The sequence below is a fragment of the Spea bombifrons genome, chromosome 1 (genome assembly GCF_027358695.1).
Source record: "Spea bombifrons isolate aSpeBom1 chromosome 1, aSpeBom1.2.pri, whole genome shotgun sequence".
Lineage (NCBI taxonomy): Eukaryota > Metazoa > Chordata > Amphibia > Anura > Pelobatidae > Spea > Spea bombifrons.
In genome coordinates this window covers 46,921,213-46,943,400 of record NC_071087.1, presented here as the reverse complement: position 1 = coordinate 46,943,400, position 22,188 = coordinate 46,921,213, and the positions used below count along the sequence as shown (strand labels likewise).

Genomic DNA, 22,188 nt, shown 5'->3' with positions numbered 1-22,188 from the left:
TTCTCCTAGTCTACATCTAAAAAAGACAAGGTGATTTTTTTATGTAAAATATATGTATATATATATATATATATATATATATATATATATAATATCCACCACATTTTTTACTGGAGTCAAAGACTTTTAGACAATGACATTTAATTCTTAGTTTTTTTACCCTCTTTTTAGACTATGTGATGTAAATTGAGATTTTAATTACTATTATTGGTGTAAACCTATTTAACAATGTCCACAGTACAGTGTTTGTTATCTGTGCCTTCCAGAGGGAAACCAAACCTGTTGGACATGGGCTCGCTGATGATTAAGCCAATTCAAAGAGTGATGAAATACCCTCTGTTGCTATGCGAGCTGCTAAACTCCACTCCTCCATGTCACCCGGACTACAGGACACTACAAGATGCATACAACGCAGTCAAAGAGATTAATGTCAACATCAATGAACTGAAAAGGCGGAAAGATCTAGGTACTGGTATACAGGATGCAACTAGAAACGTATATTTATTGGAACGGAATTATTTGATTAACTCGATGGCATTGAAAGGATTATATTATGAAAACACACAATTCACGGTGGTGTCATTTACCTCTTGGATACAACAGTTTATTGTAGGCGATTTATGTTTTTTAGAGGGATTGCACTTCACCAACTTTAAGGGTATAGTAGTCTAGAATGAACAAAAACCTTTTGTTCCAACAAACTTCCTTTATCTGTAGACTTGGAGGCTGCCATTGTTGGCAGTCATGTGATATTTTGTGTGACGTCCCCTGCTCTACAGTAACACCACACTGAGCCGATTCTTTATGGCAGTGTTATGGAGTCCGTTCCTCCATAGACTTTAATTAGTCAGTGACCAGCTTGCTGATAAATACTGAGCAGTTGTACTGTTTACCACAGGCAGTATGATAGCGGGTGTTTTTCTAGGAGATCGGACTAAGATAACAGAGCTAGAACACAAACAAATGTCTAACATGCCATAAACATTATGTTATACAAAAACTAGAGCTCATTTTAAAAAAGAAAACAAATAAATATATAACAAAAAAATATTAACACCAGCATAGTCATGTTTACGTCGACAGAGTTGTAAATCCTAAATGTATGAAATGCTAAATAAAGCTTCATTATTGCAGCCCGTTCACAAGTCTATCAATCAATTATTAATTGATGAATGATTATCTGCAAAGTTCAATCTCAGCTTTGGCCGGGTGTCAATATAGCATTACAAATACAGTTTGCCCTTTAACAGCAATCTGCTAATATCATTTGATTTCTTTTAGTTCTGAAGTATAGGAGGGCAGATGAAGAAGAATCATTAAAATATAAGCTCTCCAAACTCAATATTCACTCAATAAGCAAGAAATCCAAGAGAGTGACCAGCCACTTGCAGATTCTGACCGGAGGAGAACAGGTATTATACCTTATTTACTACATATAGATTTTATTTAATACTCAAGTGGTCAACTTCATGTTGACATTAGGAGACACAAAAATCTAGGGGTTTCCATTGTTTTTGGAACCAACTACTTTAACCTCTTACATACAATCTATATACAACCCAAACAAATGCCTCCTTGCATACTATGCGCACACACCTCTTGCAACTCCTGTTTCTCAACAAAATGCATTCTCCTTTCATGTTCTTGTTCTCATTGAATTTGGATATGGGAAGGCTGATGGTTTTTGTCCCCTTTGTACCCTTAGTAGCATCTTTATCCTACGAGGATCACAGAAGGGGGCTGGAAAAACATTAGTTGACTAGGTTGGCATGTCTTGTGCAATGAGAATATGGCATACCATCTGATATCACAGTCTCTATACGTGAAATTATTAATATGCCATTAGTGTATATGCACATTTTATCACTGTAAATTTATATTTTTACTTTTTCTTAATCAATCTTTTATGCCACTCAAGTAGAAAAAAGACCACTTTTAAAAAAGACAGTCTGCAGAATAGATGTAAAAAAAATGTGGTAATCTCTTGAAATGTATTTTAGGTGAAAGACCAAATATTTAACAAGGAAGAAAAAATATTCAGAAATCTGGAAAAGACTGTGAGACTTTGTGTTAAGAATATTTCATGCACCCTTCAGCATATACAGGTGAGCTCTTCAAATATAGAGATATTTCTTTGAGTTAAGCCTTAGACTAGCAATGTTGGTCATATTATGCATTATTTTTGCCTTTTAAATGTTCTTCTTAAACATATATCTACACTTGCATGCTGTTTTTTTTTTTATTCAGACCATCTCCTGCGTTAACAACATATTTTAACACCTGTGACATAAACAGACATAATTCATTCTATTTGTTTCAAAATCTGTAAAAGTATCACTTAACTGACTTCTGAGAGGGCAGGAACTGCAATGTAAAATATAGTTTATAAAATATTTATGTTGATCAGTTTAATATAAAACATTTTAATTTTCGGGGGGGGGGGGGAATTATGCCTTCCTTTAGGCCAACAGTCAATCTGTTTGCTTTCCCACTGAGGGGTGTCACCTTCTGGGTAACACTCTCACATCTGCACAAACTTACAAACTCATGCTAACCAATGCCAGAATAAGGAGCTTTGGGCCCTGGAACAATTATAATAAAGAGCCCCTTCTCTGGCTTTCCTGGCTTTAGCAATCTGTTACCACCTCTTTTTCTCTCTGCTATCCGCCTCTTGCTGTCTTTTTTCCTTCTATTCCTGTTCTATCATTTCCTCACTCTTTGGCAATTTACATTGCCCAATCCCTTTTTTCCACCTCACTTGCTGACATAATTCAATCACTTTTTCTATCTTAAGTTCTATTCAACACACATATACATATACACATACCTATACACAGGGTGGGCCAATGATCCTACTATAGTATTGTAGAAGACTGGATGCCCAAGCTGGGTTTTCAGGATCCAGTCCAAGACTTTGATGAAGCCTACATCAGGGCATGAAAACCCCTGGAGCCTGACAAAGTTTCCCTGTGCTCACAAAGCAAGGAGAGGCACTGAAGACAAGCCCTGAGCCAAGGGTGGACCTGATCCTATCGGCCTGGACCAACTGGGTTAGTTGGGTCTGGCAGGGAGATATCGTTATTGGGTGGTTAGGCTGGTCAGTCTGGACCAGCAAATTATAGCCAGAGAGGGCTGCAATTAGGAGCTAGGATTTTCTTTTATGATTTGGGGTGTTTGATTTGTGCACCAGCAAATAAATAACACAGTTTGCTACAAATCAGTGTTCCTAAGCCTTATTGCCCTAGAGGACCGTGCTTAGGATCTCTGATTCCTAAAAGTGACAGGGTTTGTCACGACACACATACAAATATACACACATACACATACATACACATATTCATACATACATATACACATACATACACACACATATATATACACACACTCATATACACAGGAATTACCTCATCCCTCGGGACGGCAGTCATCTTGCCTCACTGACACTGCATGCCGAGATGTGATGTCGGCAGTGTCAATGAGGGAAGATGATTGACACTTCATTGGACAGTTGAGAGTTATGGACCCACAAGAATGCTCACATAAACACTTACACATACATGCTATTGCTAACACACAAACACACATACACATTCATGCTAACACACACTTACACTCACACATACACGTTCATAATCAGACTCACTTATACATACACATCAATGCTGATACATTCATACACATCAATACTATTTACATTCATGCTCACATACAAACACTTATACATACACTCTAACATACATGCAGTCATACATACATACTCCCAAGCTCTCTCACTCGATCACTCACCCCCTTTACTCATCCCCAGCTTTCTCACAAGCAGTCTTGCTTTTACAGTGGGGTCACCCTGCTGTTTTCCTGTCTCCTCAGGCCTGTCTAAATTTGTTCACAATGGGCTGCCCCTGCTCACTGGGCTTTCTGCTATTAAGAATATGACCTTAATTGTATATACTTAACAATGAGAACTATCATAAACGGTAAAAATCATATAAAAATGGCCATTTAAGAAGAATTTAGATTTTTTTTTTACTGCATGTCGAATGTGTCAATACTGTATATACCCCAGAGAGAGGGTAAGAGAATATAAAAAGTAATTATTGTTATTTTCCTCTTTTTTTCAGGATGCCATGCCATTGGCAGCAGTAGGCATGGAGGAGTTACACGATATTTTGCATGACAACAACCAGAAGAGCAATGGATATCTAAATATGCAAACCAGCATGGTAGAACAATATGAACATTATGTAAGTCACCTTCTGTATGTGTCCTGTTTTCAGTAGAGCTAACATGGCTAAAGTAAAATTACACAGAAGTCTTATTTTCTAACTCCCATTACTGTAATACATCAAAGAGGCAATCAATGTAAATTATATTACGTATAACAAAAAGGTAGGTAGATATGGGATGGAACCAGGGTTAGGTGGGTATATCTTCGTGCAGAAAATAACAATATGCTGCGATACTACTTATAGTTGGGGCAAAATAGAGTTCTCAGGGATTACTTTCATTGAAACCCAAGGTACATGGCTCCATGCTTGTAATCAAGCCCAGTGTCCCTCTCCACCACCCCCTTAAAAAAAGATTGGGGCTGTAGGTCCTCATCTAGTACTGATGTCTTTGAGGGAGATAGGAATCACTACACCACCATTAGTTTATCAGTGTGTTTGGGGGGGGCTGCAAAAGGCATACAAAAAAGTAGTCTACTATAGAAATGAGATAGAAACCTGAAATAATACGTATTATTTTATGACAACTTTTACATAGACAAATTCATGAGTAGCTTAATATTCCTTAAACCTAAGCGTAATAAACAAAGATTAATTAGAAGTTATGTAGGATTTCCAGCAACATGTCATTTTGAATTAATGAAGGCAATTATAAATGAAAAAGTAGAGAGAACAGAGACAGAAATTCCAAGTGATCGTGATTAAAAACTGACCTGCCCAAGCACTGAATTTTGCATGTGTATTTAGAATTTAATGAGAAAGCAGATATAAGATTAGAGTATTAGAAAAAAAATCCACCATAGCTCAGAAAACAATTTTCAAAGTCATTTTGGTATCTTTTGACATGTGAGCGGCAAATATCAGTTTCTGTGTAAGGCTTAACGGCTTGGTGACAAGAAAATGCACAAAAAGTGATACTACAAATGGGTGCTATCACCATGGTTACACTTTATTTATTGAAGTGGTTGCTATGGTGAAAAGGCAACTTCTATATATTCTCCACCCAAGTTATATTTTGTATGTAAGCCCCAGTTTAATTGGAGCCACCAACAGGTGGCCCCAAAAGTATTCCTTTATTGGGGAGCCTAATAACCATGCAAACCCCTCTTAGCTTCGTCACCTCCTTTTCCAATCTAAAAACAAACAAGAAGAAGTGTTAATTGAGTGTGGTAGAGGTAAAAATGGACTGATGAAACTTGTGAGGATGCAGCAGAGCTAAACATTCATGACGGAGTAAAAGGTGAAGCAGACACCATGGTACAAGTTGAAATAATCTTAAAAAGTTGCGGACAATGATTTTTTTGGTTCATCTCTCATCAAATAGAACTATGGTGCAGAACACAGCAGCCCATGTCATAAGACATGTGTTGTTGTGTTCCCATGACCCATGTCCTCATATACACGTCCAACCTGCATTTATGTATTTTAGTCTTTTATTGCTCTTTGGTCGGCAGGTTTGTGAACTGGACCGAATAGTCTATGCCCCACTGTGTGCCCTACACTCCATGTTTCCAGCACCTCAGAAGCTGATCCAGAAACGTTACGATAAACTGCTAGACTACCACAGTTGCCTTCAGAGAGCAGGTGATGGTCGGTTAGAGCAAGCTCGGAGGGACTATGAGGCCCTCAATGCCCCTCTTGTGGAAGAGCTCCAGGTGTTTAACAAGGCTGCACGTGACATTGTCTTCAACTGCCTGTACTTCTTCTTCAATCTCATGAAGCAGCTGATATCCATTTCCAAGACCTTGAGCTCTGTGGACTTTTCCCCGGTAAGGCATAAATACCTTTCTCTGGTAAATGTATATATTTGTATTAGATTATAGCATTTCCTTTTAATGTGCTGGGGTAATTGGACATCATAAACAAAATGATCATTCTTAATACTTGGTTAAAACACCCTTTTCAGTGAATGACTGCCTGAAGTCTGGAACCCATGGACATCACCAAATTCTGTGTTGATTGACTCGGTCATTGAATAATATTTCACTTCTTTGCCTTGAGAAGCATTTTGGTTGCTTGACCAGTATGTTTTGGGTCATTGTCCATCTATACTGTGAAGCATCCGTCTACTGTCAGCAGTCATCAATAGTGACCCAGTTCTATTGACAGCCATGTATATGCCATAACACTGTCCCCACCATGTTTCACAGATAATGTGGTATGTTTCACAGATTATATGGTATGCTTCAGATCATGAGCCATACCTTTCCTTCTTCATACTCTTCTCCAAAAGTCCCCGTAGTTTTTTTATATGTTTTCCGGCATTCCGATTCCTTAGGCTTACCAGTGGGTTGCACTTTGTCATAAACTTATGAAGTCGTCTCTTGATTATAGACTTGACAGTGATACAGCTATCTCCTGGAGGATGATCTTGACATGGCTAGATGTTGTGAAGGGGTTTATCTTAAACAAGGAAATAATTATGCAATCATCTATTACACTTGTGTTCTGTGGATGTCCATGCCTTTTGGTCTGGATGAGCTCTCCAAAGCATTCCTTCTTTTTCCGAATTTACCGAACTGTTGATTTACCCACTCCGAATATTTCTGCTATCTCTTTGATGGGTTTGTTCTTCCAGCCTAATGATGATCTGCTTTACTTCCATTGACAGCGCTTAATGCCTCATATTAGGAGTTCACAGCAACAGCTTCCAAATGCAAATTCCACATTTGGAATCAACTCCAGACCTTTTAACTGCTTAATTGTTAATGAAATAATGAGGGAGCAGCCCACACCTAGCCATGATAGAGATTGTCCAATTGTCCAATTACGTTTGGTCTCTTGTAATTCCTAATTTGAATGCAAATACCATCAAATTAAAGCAGAAAGTCTGCATTTCATTTGCGTCCTGGTTGCTTCATATCAAATCCATTGTGGTGGCGTACAGAGCCAAAATTATAAAAATGTGGTCACTGTCCAAATATTTATGAACATAACGGTAAATTTATGACATTTTATCATATAATTCGATTTTTTTTACTAGAGCACCAACAGATTCTATACATTTTTTGCCCGTCTATCATGAAAGCACAGACGTTAGAGAAATTAACACTTCCCCTACCTAGTTCATGTCTTCATGTCTTGCCTGTGCCTGTGACCATGTAGAAATAGAAAGCAGTACCTTCCTTTATAACTCTTTTGGCCACTTTAATCTATATTGTAAAGAAGAAGGTATAGCATATAGGAACATTATGAGTGAGTGCATACTATCATCTAGAGCCAACACTCTAGATCTTGAACTACAAGTCTCATGGTTCCGAACCAACACCTTAACAACAAAGTTTAGTGTTTAAGAACACTGTCCACTGGAACACTGCCCAATTTATGTAGCGGGAATGTAAAGTTATGTATATATATATATACTGTATATCCAATATAGATAGCCATATAGCCATCTTTGAATCATATAGGCATGCAATGCATTGCTTCTATAGTGGGAATTTACAGAGTTAAAATCCTAGTGAGAAATATGTCTTAGTCGTGACATTGAAAAAGAAGAAAAGAACAATAAACCCGTGTAGACGGCCTTTTCTTATGAAAGGCAGGTAGCGTTTCTCGTCTTCTGCAGGCTGGCCATCCCCTGCATCTTTCAGTATGCTCACATCTGTTGGTTTATGGCCTCGTATTAACTCCTAGCTTCCCAGAGAACAAAAGAAGACGGATGATAATTAGGACAACAATGCCTTCTGCGGCTTTGTATTAGCGAGGGAGATAAACAATAGGATGCAATAGGTATCAGCAGTCACATGGGCTTTAGTATAACGATAAGCCACAAAAAGAAGGGGCTTATCTGTGTTGTGCCTCAAGCTTATCAGTTTCCAGCTTATATCCTGTTCAATCCTCACACCGCTGAGCTGAATTCCAAACATCTGCGTATCCTCTCGGCCGCAGCCAATCACCTTCTCACGTATCGCCTTTCCATATACCAGGATTCCTTTTAATTTTCCTTGACATTTATTCGCCGAGACATCATCAAAAAAGCACCTTCATATAGTATTTACCTTTTAATATTTGATTAACCCATGTGGATTCGCTGTTGCTGGTTAATAAAATATAATTAGTAAAATGTGTTCATTACCCTCGCAGTGAAATAAAGGGGTTGAGTGACTAAGGTGTTGGTGAAACATTTCGTCTAATTGCATTAAAGTGTATTCACTTTGTAAGTATGCTTATCACTGACAATTTGTGTTATTAATAGCAATGAGTATTTCTGTACACACATGATCATGTGCACTGTCTAATATAAAACTATATTTTTTATTGATAACAGCTCGCTGCAAGTATGAATGAAGCTCAGAACCGCATCATTGAGGAACTACAGGACCTTAACTTTGTTAAAGATAATAACAGTGGGACATTTATTGAGAGAAAATTGAGTTTTGAGAGGAAAAAAGCCTTGTCGCCCTTGGTAAGTAGCAATGTCATAGCTAGGGGTTCTGAGCTGGAACTCATACAAAGTTACCTCTCTTGAGAATTTGTCACCATCTTGAGGTCTCTGATGCTGAAAACAACTTTCTATGTGCTAGTTTTGTTCCAAGTCAGTGACAATAGATAAGGGTTTTTGTTTATAGACCTCATAGAATTCCTGGGCACAAGTGGCCCCTACAGACTCTCCCAGCTGCAGCTTCAGGATGGCCACACAACCTTTAATTGGACAAGAACCTTAATTCATTGAATCCGACCATTACAAAATAAGCCAACGAGGAACATGTTATTTGGGTTTTTTTCTGACATACCACCTTCACGTGGTCCTACAGCACGCAGGACCGTTAAGTGGACCCATAATACTGCCACTGCCACCAATAACTTTATGTATTTATATATTACCACACATATACAAGATGTCCATCCAAAGTGGCCATTTTACACATCCTCACCAGAAAATGGATACCGTAAAATGTAGCCTTTCATCGATGTTTGCAGGCGGTCCCCATTATCTTGTTCTAGGCCAATTTTTCCATTCAACTCATTGTCCAACAATATGTTTCTAATTAAACTTGATGCTATAGGCATCTGCTTCACTTTAATTGTTACACATTAACAAACATTTCCCTAAAAAAAACGATGACACTAAATGCAGATCAGATGTTTAACGTGGCTACATTATCCCAAATGTATCCTAGAACCAGGATTATGGGCAGGCCTCGGCACATAAGAGGTTAACCATCAAATCAGCTATACCTTTTCAGCTTCATGGTTAAATATTCCATTTATCATTAGCGTTGTTTTCTTTATGACTTTAAACACAACGATCGATAGCGTTTCTTTTTGTTTTTCCATTAAGCCCGAACTTCCTCGTCAGACCGAAAGCCACAGGTGCAAGTTATTGTCTGCCTATGGTGCGGATAAACTTTACCAGGCAAAACGCAAGTGCAATGCCTCCCAGGAATGTGATATAGATCTGTATGAAGGAGAGGTGGTAGCTATTGTGGAGCACAAGGACCCCTTTGGGAGCACCAGCAGGTGGTTTGTGGACACAGGATGTAAGTAACAGAACACTCAATCAAATATTGACTTTCTTTTGTGCGAAATCTGCCCGGTCTACTCTGTGAACACAGCGGTTCACTTCTTGCTAAGCAACTACAGAATTGGCTTCTAATTGTAGTGTATTAACCACCCTCTGGTGTCCTGCAGTTCCTTGCAGCTCGTGTCACTAGAGGCAGAATTACAGAAAAGAGGCTGCAAGAAAAACGAAACCATTTTTACTCATATTAAAACTATATTTTCTACCATGGAAATGAGGACTAAAACTACAATTTGGGAGGATTACGAATAGCAATACAGTTTTGTCGACTTGACTGTTCCTGTAGGGCAGTGCTGAATTTTAATATAAAATAATATAGAATGCTTGTCACCCAGTGACCCATATTGTTTTGACCCGTGAAAACTTTAGTGTCAAGAATAAACAAGAAAAAATTGTACACAATCTAATAATAAAAAAAAGCATTTGGCAATTCTATAATGAAGTACCAACATTTTGACCATCAATGGTCTTAATATTGGCCAGTACAAAACAGGCACATTTAATATTCTCTATGAGAATGTGTGATTTCTTTGTGTGCATGTTTTCATCAACATACCTGGGAACTCCTAGGGTAGGCTGCCTGGATGTCTCCTTCTTCTGGGGAAGTTCCTTTGTGAAAGGTGTAGTGCTAGCCATGCATATGGATAGGGCTAGCCATAGACAGCCTTTAGTGGGTGGGCTGTGCCCCTGTCTGGAGGAAGACGAAACAGAAGAACCAGAGAGTTCTCAGCTATGTTCATCGAGGACCAGGCCTTAACCTGGAAAACATAAATATGTCACTAGTATTTTCTGTGATGCTTTGAACTTTTCTAACACTAGAGTTCTCTGATGTTGCTATTGGTACTATTAAGGGCCAAACCCCAGTGGGCTTCTTCTGCAAGAATGGCTGAAATAACCCAGTATAATCCATAATTAAATCAGTGCATTAAATTTATGTATTAAAGAATTGTTTTGATGGATATATCACCAGTACGCTTATTTTTGTCTCTCTTTAGTCGTCCAAGGCTATGTCTACTCTTCCTTCCTGAAGCCATACAACCCTGGAAAGCCTCAGAAGGAGTCAGCAGATAGCCCATTTTGTGATGATGACTTTGATAACATCAGTCTTTTTGTCTCTGGACGGACTTCCCGTGACAGAAACAGTCGCGCTTCAGCTGGGAGTGCCAGTGACAGCAGTCCATCCATAAACGGAGATGACGACAAACATATGAATGGATCTGAAGAGGACACTTTTCAGAATAGCGAGGAATTCCATGTAACTATTGTTTTCTTAGCATTTCTTTTATATATAATGTTTCTTCTGTCTGTAATTTCATCCATATCAGAAAAAAACACACTTTAAATACATGGAAAGGAGTAATAGATTCCATGCTACATTTTTTAAAGGTACTCAGTAGTCCATTTTTTAAAATAATGTTTCTACTGCTTCTTGACATGTCTGGAAAAACAGAGACCACTAATCTAAAGAGATTGCATATGTGTACCCATTCCATAATGTGGCTGAAACTAAATGCAGTATCGTTTAGCACATTACCGATATCTAGTTATTGGTCTTAATAATATAAGTTGCATCTTAAAAAGAACTAGAGCATACTAGCCAGTCTGACCTCTTCAACCGTCCTCAGCCTAGGGCTCCCTCATCTGGTCAGGGACATCAATTCCTCAACCTGGTGGAAGGCAGGAGCTATAGGGTTTTTCCAGTTCCTGGTCAAGTTGATGGTAAATCAGTTATTTGGCCTGGCAATTGGGTGGAAAAATATTCGGCAAGGCTAGTTTGAGACACATTAAGATATTACATTTTTTACATTGATTGATTAGTTGAAGTGTCCAACCAGAGGGTATGAGCTTTTGGACCAGATGTGTGCAATTGTGCCCCTCCCTGTACACACCAGCCCATTGGTTTTTAATGTCCCTGCAACATTCCATTCATCCAGTTTTTATTCACTTTATATACTTTTGTTCTTCAATTCAGATTTTCTATGCTGTGTACGCATTTGAGGCTCGGAGTCAACAAGAGCTCAGCTTGGAGGAACATCAGCGAGTGCGGATCCTTAAATTCTGTGACTTGAGTGGGAACAAGGAATGGTGGCTTGGGGAAGCGTATGGTCAAAAGGGATATGTTCCAGCTAATTACCTAGGGAAGATGACGTACGCGTAGGAATCATTTCAGTCCTAAGGAATTATCACACGGCCAGCGAAGGAGAAATCGAGATGTTATTTTTGGAATGCATCTTTTTGGGATACTTAAAGACAATAATTTGAAATCTCCTTATCTACTTTTATGAAGGTCCAGTTCATTTTGAATCCTTATTTGTTGCATGGTAATGAAGCAACAGCATTTAAATATACCGTACTTTGAAGGAAGAAATAGCACTTGGTCTAGCCAGACCACCTAATTGATTGTCAGCTCTTTGGAGCATCGATACCCTTTTGTACAGTTTGCACTTACTAATATGATCTTTGTGTAGAGCAGCTAAGTACAATGTACATTATTAGAGGCTCGTTTTTAATATGAATTGAAGTTTGTTTTAATGTGTGTTTTGTTTTAGTTTGTTTTATGGTTATCAGTTTAATATGGGCGGTCCCTAAACCCATTGAAAACATGTACGGGCTTTGTCATTAAGGGGTTAAGCCTCCTTAGCTTGTGAAAGGCACTGCATTGTCCTCTCATTGGCTGAGCTTGCCTTGTATAATGCATGGTCAATGTGGGGCGATTTCTTGAAGTCATCTTACCAATTTAAGTGAATATGCCTCAAAAGATGCTGTTCCAAGGCATGTGAGAAGAAAATGCACTCTTTGCAATGGCATCAGTTTCTGTGGTTGAGATATGATGTCACTACGTATATCCTAGATATAAATATATACAGTATACATAAAACAGAATGAAAATTGATGGAAGACTGCGAATGGGGTGGAAATGAGTAGGTATTAAAATATCTGTGGGTGGAACTAGCAGTGAAAACACCCAAAAATGGGCTTTGTCTTCTGGGAACTGGCATTCTCTATTGGATAGCCGAGTCTCCAGTGTGTCCCGAAGATGAGAAATGTGAGGTTCTGTAAACTTATGTAAATTCCCACCATTTCCTATGTTGGCCCAATAAAAGGTATCAACCTCAACTAAAAAATCCAGGTCAAACTTTGAGAGATCTGAGATATCCTAAGCAACAAATCTTTTTTGCAGTATAACTGCTAAGAAATGATGTATTCGTATTAAATTCAAAATAGTAATAAGCAAAATTGCATTTTTAAACTGGCAACATACCACAGATGACAAATTATAGATGTAGACTATTATAGATGTGCTGGATATAATAATATAGAATATTTTCAAAATATCCAAAGCATTTCAATGGTATCAGGAATTTTGCACTGCTAATTGCACCAAAATGTGAGTTAATGTATATATATATATATATATATATATGTATATATGTGTATATATATATATATATATATATATATATATATATTTATTTATTTATTTTTTTTTTTTCTTTATTTTGAATTTGGGAGTACTTTCAATGGATGATATAACTTTCGTACCCAAGTTGAGAACATATATAAAAAATCTATTATATTAGAGTAACCATAGATTGCCTTGCATCAGATTTTATAATTGTCACTCCTCAGTATTCCATAGGACTGAAACATATAGACCCACTGATTGGCATGTGCCCCTGGAAACACTTTTGATTGAACCATAGTGTCTAGCAGTTTTAATACATGAATCGAATGCAAATTGCTGGAGTGTTTTTAATGCAATTTTCCCAACCACTGTTGTTCTAGACCAGGGGTATGAATCTGTTAGCTCTCCATGTAGTTCAACATGGTGTTTTACCAATTGGTCACTTTTATTGTAGACCATTGGTAGGCTAAACAGTTCTCCAGTCAAAAATCTATAGACATAAGGAGCCCCACAGCCAATATAGACATTATTTCTCAACTAGCATTTTAGGTCCATCTTAAGAATGGCCAAGATAGAGATAGAAATGTTTCTTTTTTTCCCACTGTGTCCAGATTCTTTTATATATCTATATCTATATATATACATTATATTTCAAATATTACTTATCTGAACTATATATATTTACTATGTACACAAGTTATTTAAAGTAGCACAATAATAAAGATCTATGTGATGTAGAGAAATCATGAACATACATTAACAATAGGTCAGCCTTTGTTTGTTAAAGCCAATGAGAGTAACGGGCATATAGGAAGACATGTAATACGTTTCTTATGGACTAAGCGGTTCAAGCTACTTAACTAGTTAATAATAGTTAAATGTGAGGATTCTGCAAATTCTCAATCATCTCCCAATCTCTCTGGTACGCCTTATTAAACAGCGCGTAACAATAATATATATTATTAATAATAACGTTAAAGTATTATTCAGCATGTACATACAAGAAATCTCAAGCTAACATTGAAAGTGAGCTCATGCCTGTCTTTTTGAAGATTGGAATAAATTGCAGGGTACAGAACGTTTGTCCAAAACGTAGGTTGAATTATTACAAATTCTCAAGCTATCCATGCAGCATTGATCTGTTTTTTTCGTTCAGTCGTGCTGCAGATTGTGATTAATTATACATTTTTTGGAAACTGCAGGTCTGGACATCATTTACCAGTGTTACCATGGTCACAGCACGAGCAAAGGCAAAACAAGGTACCCAGCAAAAGGACTTGCAAAGCTGCACTATGTTGCTGAATTTTGCCCGGGTAGTTTTAATAACACTTCTTGAGGCAATATCATGAAGCGGAAGCGGCTATATTATGAGCGGATATATTTTCTTCCTTTTAACCCATCTAATGCCAGAGTAGACTAATGATGGCCTTTCTGAAAACTGCAGGGTTAAATGTAGTTTATCATAATTTAATGCAAAATCTGATTTCTTTTGTCTTATTGAAAGAATATATATTTATACGTGTTACTCAGGGTGTTCTATGTTCGTATCAGAACAGTGTACGAAGGAATGCACTGCACCTCAATTTCAAATTTAAAGGGTTAATCATTGACTGCCACAATGAGGCACTTTGCGGGTGTATGCTCTAAAGCAGGGGCATCTGCCAGGATAGCTGTTGTGAAACTACAGCTCTTGCGCTGCTTGAATAGCGGTGTGAAGTTAGCTGCATCATGGGAGTTGTAGTTCCAAAATAACTTGTGAGCATCCTGCCTGCTACCCCTGCTCTGGAGATTGCGTTTGTATAATAGGCTGAGCGGTATGATGTAACCCAACACTTTAATGAAGACATATTCCATTCCACTGGATGGGCTTGTAACCTGTATGATGGAAAATGATATAACCAGGTATGTCTGAGATGTGGATGCAGAGATTATATATATATATATATAAACACATCTATAGAATGTACAAATTTAAAAGTGATTTATGCATAGATAATAATGTAATTTAATATATACGCAATAAAAGTTTATATTTACACCATTTGCCTTAGTGATTTTATTTGGGAAAAATAAAGCATTATGCTGCAGCTTCTTCTAGAGGTATTTTTTGGCAGGTTAAATGCATATGGGATTGGAGTGTCCAATTTGTAATGGCCTCACTTTATTAACTGTAACTGGTGTACAAAACTGACCTACATTTTCTAGACGAGGCTTAACTAATGCTTTGGGTAGAGAGATAACTTCACATTTGCATTGATAACCATGCCTTAAAGAAAGGCTATTTGGAGCAGCAACACGGTTTAAGCGAAGAAAGCGATCTAAGACCGCTTTCTAAGCTTATTCAATGCCATGAGGCACGTCATTGGTCATTCAGTGACTGTTTTTGTGTGACATGCCTGGCACGCCATTGGTCATAAAGGGGTTAAACAATTTTATGACAGGCCAGTAGCTGTACACAATGCAGAATAGAGAGGGGGAGTACGTTAGAATAACATAGGTGATCCACTCCCTAAATTTAGTAGATTTTGTTGCTGAATTTCTTCACCTGCCATATTTGCTCAATTGTAAGTTTAAAAAAAAAATCTGGAAAAACAACCTTGTCATCGTTCATCGTTGTTTATTAGGTCTCCGTAAAAGACAACAAACCGTGCTGCAGCACAGCCGACTGATCCGCAGCGCAGCCGACTAAGTCTAGGGGCTTGTCACTCACCCCCCTCAATGTCTTTCCTACCTTCTCCGCCAAACAACTTCTGTGATTTCGGAAAAGGGCAGAGTCTCCACGCAAAACCTCTCCCCCAATTCGAGTAACCGGGAAAAGGCTATCCCCGTGGTGCACGTCACGAAAGTGCTCCAAGATGCCAGAATATTCCAGACGGATTCGTAGAGAAAGACGTGCAGAAAAGCTTCTCTTTCTCCGCAAATTTGTCTGCTATAGTCTGGCCTCTTGGAGTATTTCAGCAAAAGTGTGTGGCGCCAAGTGGTCCATGCAGACAGCCGCTCCCGTTCCTCTGGGAGGCTCTGCCCTTTTGCAGAGGTACCAGGATAACACAGCTGATAATGACTAGAAGAGGAAAAAAAAATATAAAGAAGATGCAGAAAGCGGAAAAGGAGACTGGAACACGGAAGTGGTCGGTGGAGAAGATAGGGAGACATTGACAGAGAGTGTGAGGGAATAACAGCAGTTTTGATTTTATATTCAGGCCTTTTTTCTTTTTCTTTCATTAGGATGCAGAGTTTGTGGTTGACTTATAAAACAAGTAAATGCGGTAATCTGCTCAGTGTTTTCTAAAAACACGTCATTAATATATCAAAAATCAGGACGACCATCCAATGATACATTCAAGTTTTTCTTCTATCCTTGGGAAAATCCTGAAGCACATAGTATTTACACATGCTTATGTTAAGTAATAAACACAGGTGTTGTAAAATCATTGTTTGCGGAATTCTTTTAAAACTATAGATGACCTACTGTCACCTGAACAGTCCTAGAAATCAGATTGCACGGCTGTTCCAAAGGAGAATCCTATGTTACAACTGTCTCCAACAGGTGCACATTACGAGTAACACAAGAAATGTATTTTTTGTCTTGCATTTAATGTATTTGCCCGCTACCCAATGACAAGTGCCCAGTGTTGTCAAGCCCAGAGTACCAACCCACAGTATATTGCTCCTGAAGTCTTTTATTATTTCTTTAGCTTTTTCTGTGCAGCTTTCTTTTTTACCATTTGCAGTCGTTTCATGGCATTCAGCTGGGACTCCTGGGATGTGGGGCCTTTTGCTCCAGACTGCTGGCTATTAGGATCTACAGTCGCTTTGCTGTTGTTCCCACTGTTTCCGGCAGCATTGCTTCCTCCGTTTCCACCGCTCATCTGGATGCTAATGCTGCTTCCGCTCCCAGACGATGATGCGCTTGGACTAGGCAGACTAGCTTTGCTGACATTGTCACTGCTCATGGATCGACTGAGTCCAGTTTTCCCCAGTATGAGAGGTGGCAGGGGTTTAAGTGGGATGGGATTGGAATTGCTACTGCCGGATCCAGTTTTAGACACAGATCCAGTCTTGGAAGTTGCCAGGCTAGATGCGCCTGCAGGTTTCTGCCCGGAAGAAAGGGCAGGAGGTTTTCCACCAACGGCTTGTGATGTGGAACTCAGTTTGGCCGTCGCTGGTACAGCACTAGCAGTTTTTGCTCCAAAGGCAGCCCAGCCTGTGAGGCCACTTGCAGCAGTAGAAGACGCCCCAGAGTTGGAGGAGTTTGATGATACTGCCACTGAGGCCTTCAAAACAAAAAGTAAACCGATAAATACAATTAAAAACACAATCACATACAATGTTTTTGCATCACATGAGTCAACACAATCTTTCATGGGCTTAATTGTTATAACACATCTCATTTTAACTACGATTTGGATAAGATGTGGGAAGTACTGGATCTGGGAGATAGAATAATATTGACAAAGACAAAAAATTGTTTACTCAGCACACATCATCTACCTTTCTCCATTGTTATCTCTTCTAAACAAAATATTGCTTGCCAGATGGCACGCTGATCCTTTCACAAATTCAGAAAGAAACAGGAAATAGGATAATTGTTGGCAAGGAAGCACGAAAGGAGGAGCCGGTGCCTCAAGTCTACACTAACAGCATTCTGCTCCACTAGGAGCTCAATATCGCTTGTCATATTAATTTCCACTTCTTTAATAAAAAAAAACACACACAAACACACGCAGCTTGGTCTTCTCTAAGTGACTCTCCAGCAATTACGCATGAAAGTATTCGTTTTGTGAAAGCAAGTTAAACACAGCCTATGTTTTTTTAAGCATACAAGCATTAATCATACAAAAAGATAGGGCACTATGTAAACAACCAATATCTAAACCAGTAGGCTTACCTACAAGAACATCGTTAACCCTTGTAGTTCCAGACAGATGAGAAATGTAATGCTTTTAAATGCACTGCCCACTCCACCAACACTCGGATTTCTAAACACATTAAGGACTTATACCACTAGTCTTTTACTGTATATGCTTTTTGTCCATGTGGCTAACAGAATATCATGGGATTTCTATTTTACCCACAGCATGAAGGAAGCCTTAAGAAGAATGGTCAGATGCTTTAGCATAACTAAATTAATTCAAAGGAGAACTGTCACAGTGACAACATAATTAAGTCCATCAACTAACACCACATAAAGCTGGATTGTTTTTTTTGCAGATGCTTGCTTTCTGGAACTCAGGGCTGGAATCCATCAATTGCCTGTCCTGAGGCTGCCTAAACCAAGAGCAACAATCGGCAACCCTACAGATCCACTCCAGTTTTATATTTTCATGCCAAATGCTTATTGGAATCAAGTTAATTACCTAAAAAAATCAGTGCAGACATTTAGTTGCTTGAGTTAAAAAATAAGATTTCTGACCTACAGTTGCTTCTACTGAAAAAGGGGACCCTTTGTAGTTACATATCTTGCACATACTGTGTTGGTACTCCCATCGTAGTCAAAGCTTTACAGAGTTCCAGCCCTGCATATAGACTGACCTACTACTATGGATGAGCTCCTATTAAGTACACTTGGTTTTCACCTTTCATTTTCTGTTTTGCTGCCAATCACAATTATTTGTCCCCAAGCAGCTGAACCACAGGTCTCACAGAGCCGGAAACATAGTTACCTGTGATTGTATTATGCTAAAACAAACGAAGCCTCACCTTAACTTCTGTTCTTTTGAAAGCTAAAAAGGTGTTAGCAGAATCAGGCTTGGGTTTCAGTTCTGGCTTGTTGACTGATGGGTCCTTCACAACTGGCGTGGCGGTAGATGTTGCAGTGGGGACAGGTTTCTGTGAGGGTTTCTGATTCTTTTGTGCCTGGGAAATATAGAAGGAAATATAAAATCAGGTTTGTAAATAACAGAGATGTATTTTTCAAACTATATTCCATGGGTTTCCAGAACAAATACATTCAAAGCTACAGGCTGTAGCATAAATAGTGACATTCAAATACTTCTAGTTTTATCAGGATATAGATAGACAGATATATATATATATATATATATATTATATATCTCTAACACACAAACACGACATGTCCCATTAAGGTCAAAACAGCAGCCGATTAGTGGCAGACTGGCTTCTGCACCTCTACCCAACGATTTATTTGAAAGCTGTCTAGCACAACAGACATGAGCTTTAAGGGATCCGTGCATAAAGTGGATTCAGATGCAACATGAGGGATTTGTTGTTAAACAGCTGTGCATACACTTATTCAGAATGGAATGCACTCAAGGATTTCTGAGGGAAAAACAGGCTTGGCTGGTAAATGCAAGTCGGTGTGCCAATATATATTGGCCCATTATGTTTAATTAGAAAATATACTCGTCACTGGCACAAAATGTGGCAGAAAAAAAAGAAAGACGCCGGTCATGGCATAAACCCATAAACGCAGTCAGTAAAGCCATAGGTCTGGAGGTCAACCAATTGAATGGCCCCCCTTACAGCCTTTTAATGAGTCTTTGAGATGAGCCAAACCAAATAGTTTAAAAGGTTTAATAAGAAACTACACAACCATACCCAGTCAGCTGCACTTCATAAATAAAAGTGGCCTTATCTGTGAAGCAACCACCATATTAGTCAAATCAGCAGGGTTAGTCGCTATGGTGATTTCTGTATTCTATGTAAAATAAACGTAAACCGCTTGTGTAGAAAGGCCTACCATTCTCTTCATTTGCCTGGTGCAGCGGAGACAATACCAAACAAGACGTGGGTCATTCACATCCTTATCTGTGACCTGGGGTTTATGGCAGTCCTGATGGTAGAGATTGTGGCACTCCTGGCATTCAACCAACTGGTTGCCCGAGAATACAGTCATTTGTCTAAAAGCATCAAAGGAGAGGAATAATCACATTAGGTATATATTAAAGATTGTGTAAATAAAATTGTGCTGTTACACATTACGCATAACACAAGACATTGCTACAAGCTACAAGGTTAGAAGTTTAAAATCACAAAGCTAGTCTGGAATTCATAACATTAAATCCACGCTACGATCACTGAACGGAAGAACAAAAACTTACCGACACACAACACAGGCTAGTCCCATCTCCATGGCAAAATCATCAGCATTAGTCTCATCAAAACTGGAAAGATCTGGCATGGGCAAATCCTTGCTGGTCTGCACGGTGATGGGGGACGAGCGTGCTTCCGTCTTTTCTAAACGAGGTTTCTTTGGCAAGTCGATTGAGTCCGAAAGCTCCACCTTCATCTGTGAACAAAAAGAAAACAGACATGGGAATTACCTTCCTTTCCATTCTTAAGTTACATGGTGCATTAATACAGCAAAATGTAAAGCCTACCTCAACCAATTTATTAAAGGGAAAATAGAACTAAAGATTTTTGTGGCTTAATGAAGTAAAGCATCTATATGACCTCTCCATTACATGGCATTGTTATTAAGGCTAAATAGGTCACAAAAGTTCATCATGATCATCCCTTCCAAACAGCAATTATCCAATGGGCCAGAAGAAGACAAAACAAGTCCAATGAGGTTTATTTATAACAAATGGAGATGTTTACCAATACTAACCAAATTATTTTGCCAAACAGCAGGTATAGCTCATTGGTTAATATGGTTAACTAACACTTTTTATACATAACCCCTAAACGACTCCTTTGACTCAAAACTTTCATGGAGATTCAACATGTAGCACATTACTGTACCTTGTCAGAAGATCTCTTTTCTGCTTCCTTCTTCATCTTCTCTGGTGGTAAAGATTTGCTTAGGATGCTGCTCGCTGCAGAACTGCTGGCTTTAACTTCCAGCTTTGGTTTAGAAATTGTCACCTTGGGTTGGTCTATATCCTTAAAATGGAAGTAACATATAATAATTGAATATAGATCACACACACACTATAATTATATATATATATTTATATATATATATATATATATTAATGTCAATGTTTAATTTGAGTCTTCTAGTACTACCCACACAATAGTGTCTCATACCTATGCTTCTCCTTGATCTTACATATGGGATGTAAAGGCAAAAAAACAAAACTTCATTAACAAAGGTGACAGATGCTATACTCTGTCATAAGAAGTAAAGTAATTAATATTTCTGTAGTTCATTATTTATAGGTGTTGTTCGTCAGAGAACAGAAGCAAGCTGCTCACCTTCTGCGGAGGCCGATACCCAGAGTCGATTCCCTTGCAGAGAGACTCATCCAATAAGGCCTTCAATTTCTCTGCCGAGTCTTTGCTTTTGGAATGGAGGTAACCCAGTGCCTTCAGGAAAACTGGATCCAGTTCAGTGTTTACCACGGCTGCCATGATGAGAACCTAAGGCGTATTGAGTACAATGAGTAACTGCCAAGACAGGATAAAATACAGATAACGCTCTATGGCCCACGTCTTCAGGACTGCAAGTGGCGATAGAATGAGAAGACATGTACCAACAACATGGTCATGAATGAAAACTTCCATTCACTTGACATTTACCAAGTTAAATAAGTTTTGCAGCGTTCCATTCCTGCATATAAACTGACCTGTTATTGACATGGGTGAGCTCCTATTAACTTGGTTCTTTCATTTCTGTTTGGTTGCCAATTCTTTGTCAGTTTTCAAACACCAAAGCCCTTATATTTTAATTTCTGATAATACAGTCCTATGATATCACTATCAAACAGATGATTCCAAGACACGAATAATTCGACGGCAGTCACATACATAAAAACAAAAGTGCATTTCATGCATACATCCCTTGAAAAGTATTAACATGCATTTTATATACAATCCATAAAAACCCATTCACATCCATATATACCCCTCAAACCCCATTCAATCATCCGTCCTAACAGCGGAAAGTAAATAGAGCAGCGCACTCTAGAACCGTAATATTCCCCAGCGCCACATTTCTTGTTAAATCAAATACATTAACCCGTTATCCCATCACTAAACATATATAAATATATATTTTTCTCTAATACCTAGATAACCGGCAGCCGGTACCAAGAAGTTTATAGCAGTACTTCCGGATGAGAAAGCGGATG

The 22,188-nt window shown here is 38.5% G+C and overlaps 2 protein-coding genes across 3 annotated transcripts in view; one reads left to right on the top strand and one right to left on the bottom strand.

The window, feature by feature from the left end:
• The window catches only part of ARHGEF38 (Rho guanine nucleotide exchange factor 38), a 29,642-nt gene extending 17,354 nt beyond the window's left edge, over positions 1-12,288 (top strand). The window contains exons 6-14 of the mRNA XM_053461522.1: positions 267-466; positions 1,282-1,412; positions 2,001-2,105; positions 4,119-4,241; positions 5,678-5,992; positions 8,494-8,631; positions 9,508-9,706; positions 10,743-11,002; positions 11,720-12,288. Coding sequence (XP_053317497.1) covers positions 267-466; positions 1,282-1,412; positions 2,001-2,105; positions 4,119-4,241; positions 5,678-5,992; positions 8,494-8,631; positions 9,508-9,706; positions 10,743-11,002; positions 11,720-11,905 — 1,657 coding nt within the window. The 3' untranslated portion in view covers positions 11,906-12,288. The remainder of the gene's footprint in view (positions 1-266; positions 467-1,281; positions 1,413-2,000; positions 2,106-4,118; positions 4,242-5,677; positions 5,993-8,493; positions 8,632-9,507; positions 9,707-10,742; positions 11,003-11,719) is intronic.
• A 4,406-nt stretch (positions 12,289-16,694) lies between these two features.
• INTS12 (integrator complex subunit 12) lies at positions 16,695-22,188 on the bottom strand. Of its 2 annotated transcripts, none has more exons than XM_053461526.1 (7): positions 22,126-22,188; positions 21,314-21,478; positions 20,858-20,998; positions 20,215-20,402; positions 19,854-20,013; positions 18,854-19,009; positions 16,695-17,427 (listed from the first exon to the last, which is right to left on the bottom strand). In XM_053461526.1, exons 2-7 carry the CDS (start codon positions 21,467-21,469, stop codon positions 16,837-16,839), a joined length of 1,392 nt encoding a protein of 463 aa, XP_053317501.1. In that variant the 5' UTR covers positions 21,470-21,478; positions 22,126-22,188; the 3' UTR covers positions 16,695-16,836. The 2 variants fall into 2 exon arrangements, with proteins under 2 accessions (XP_053317501.1, XP_053317502.1); XM_053461527.1 differs by lacking the exon at positions 22,126-22,188 and adding an exon at positions 21,685-21,753.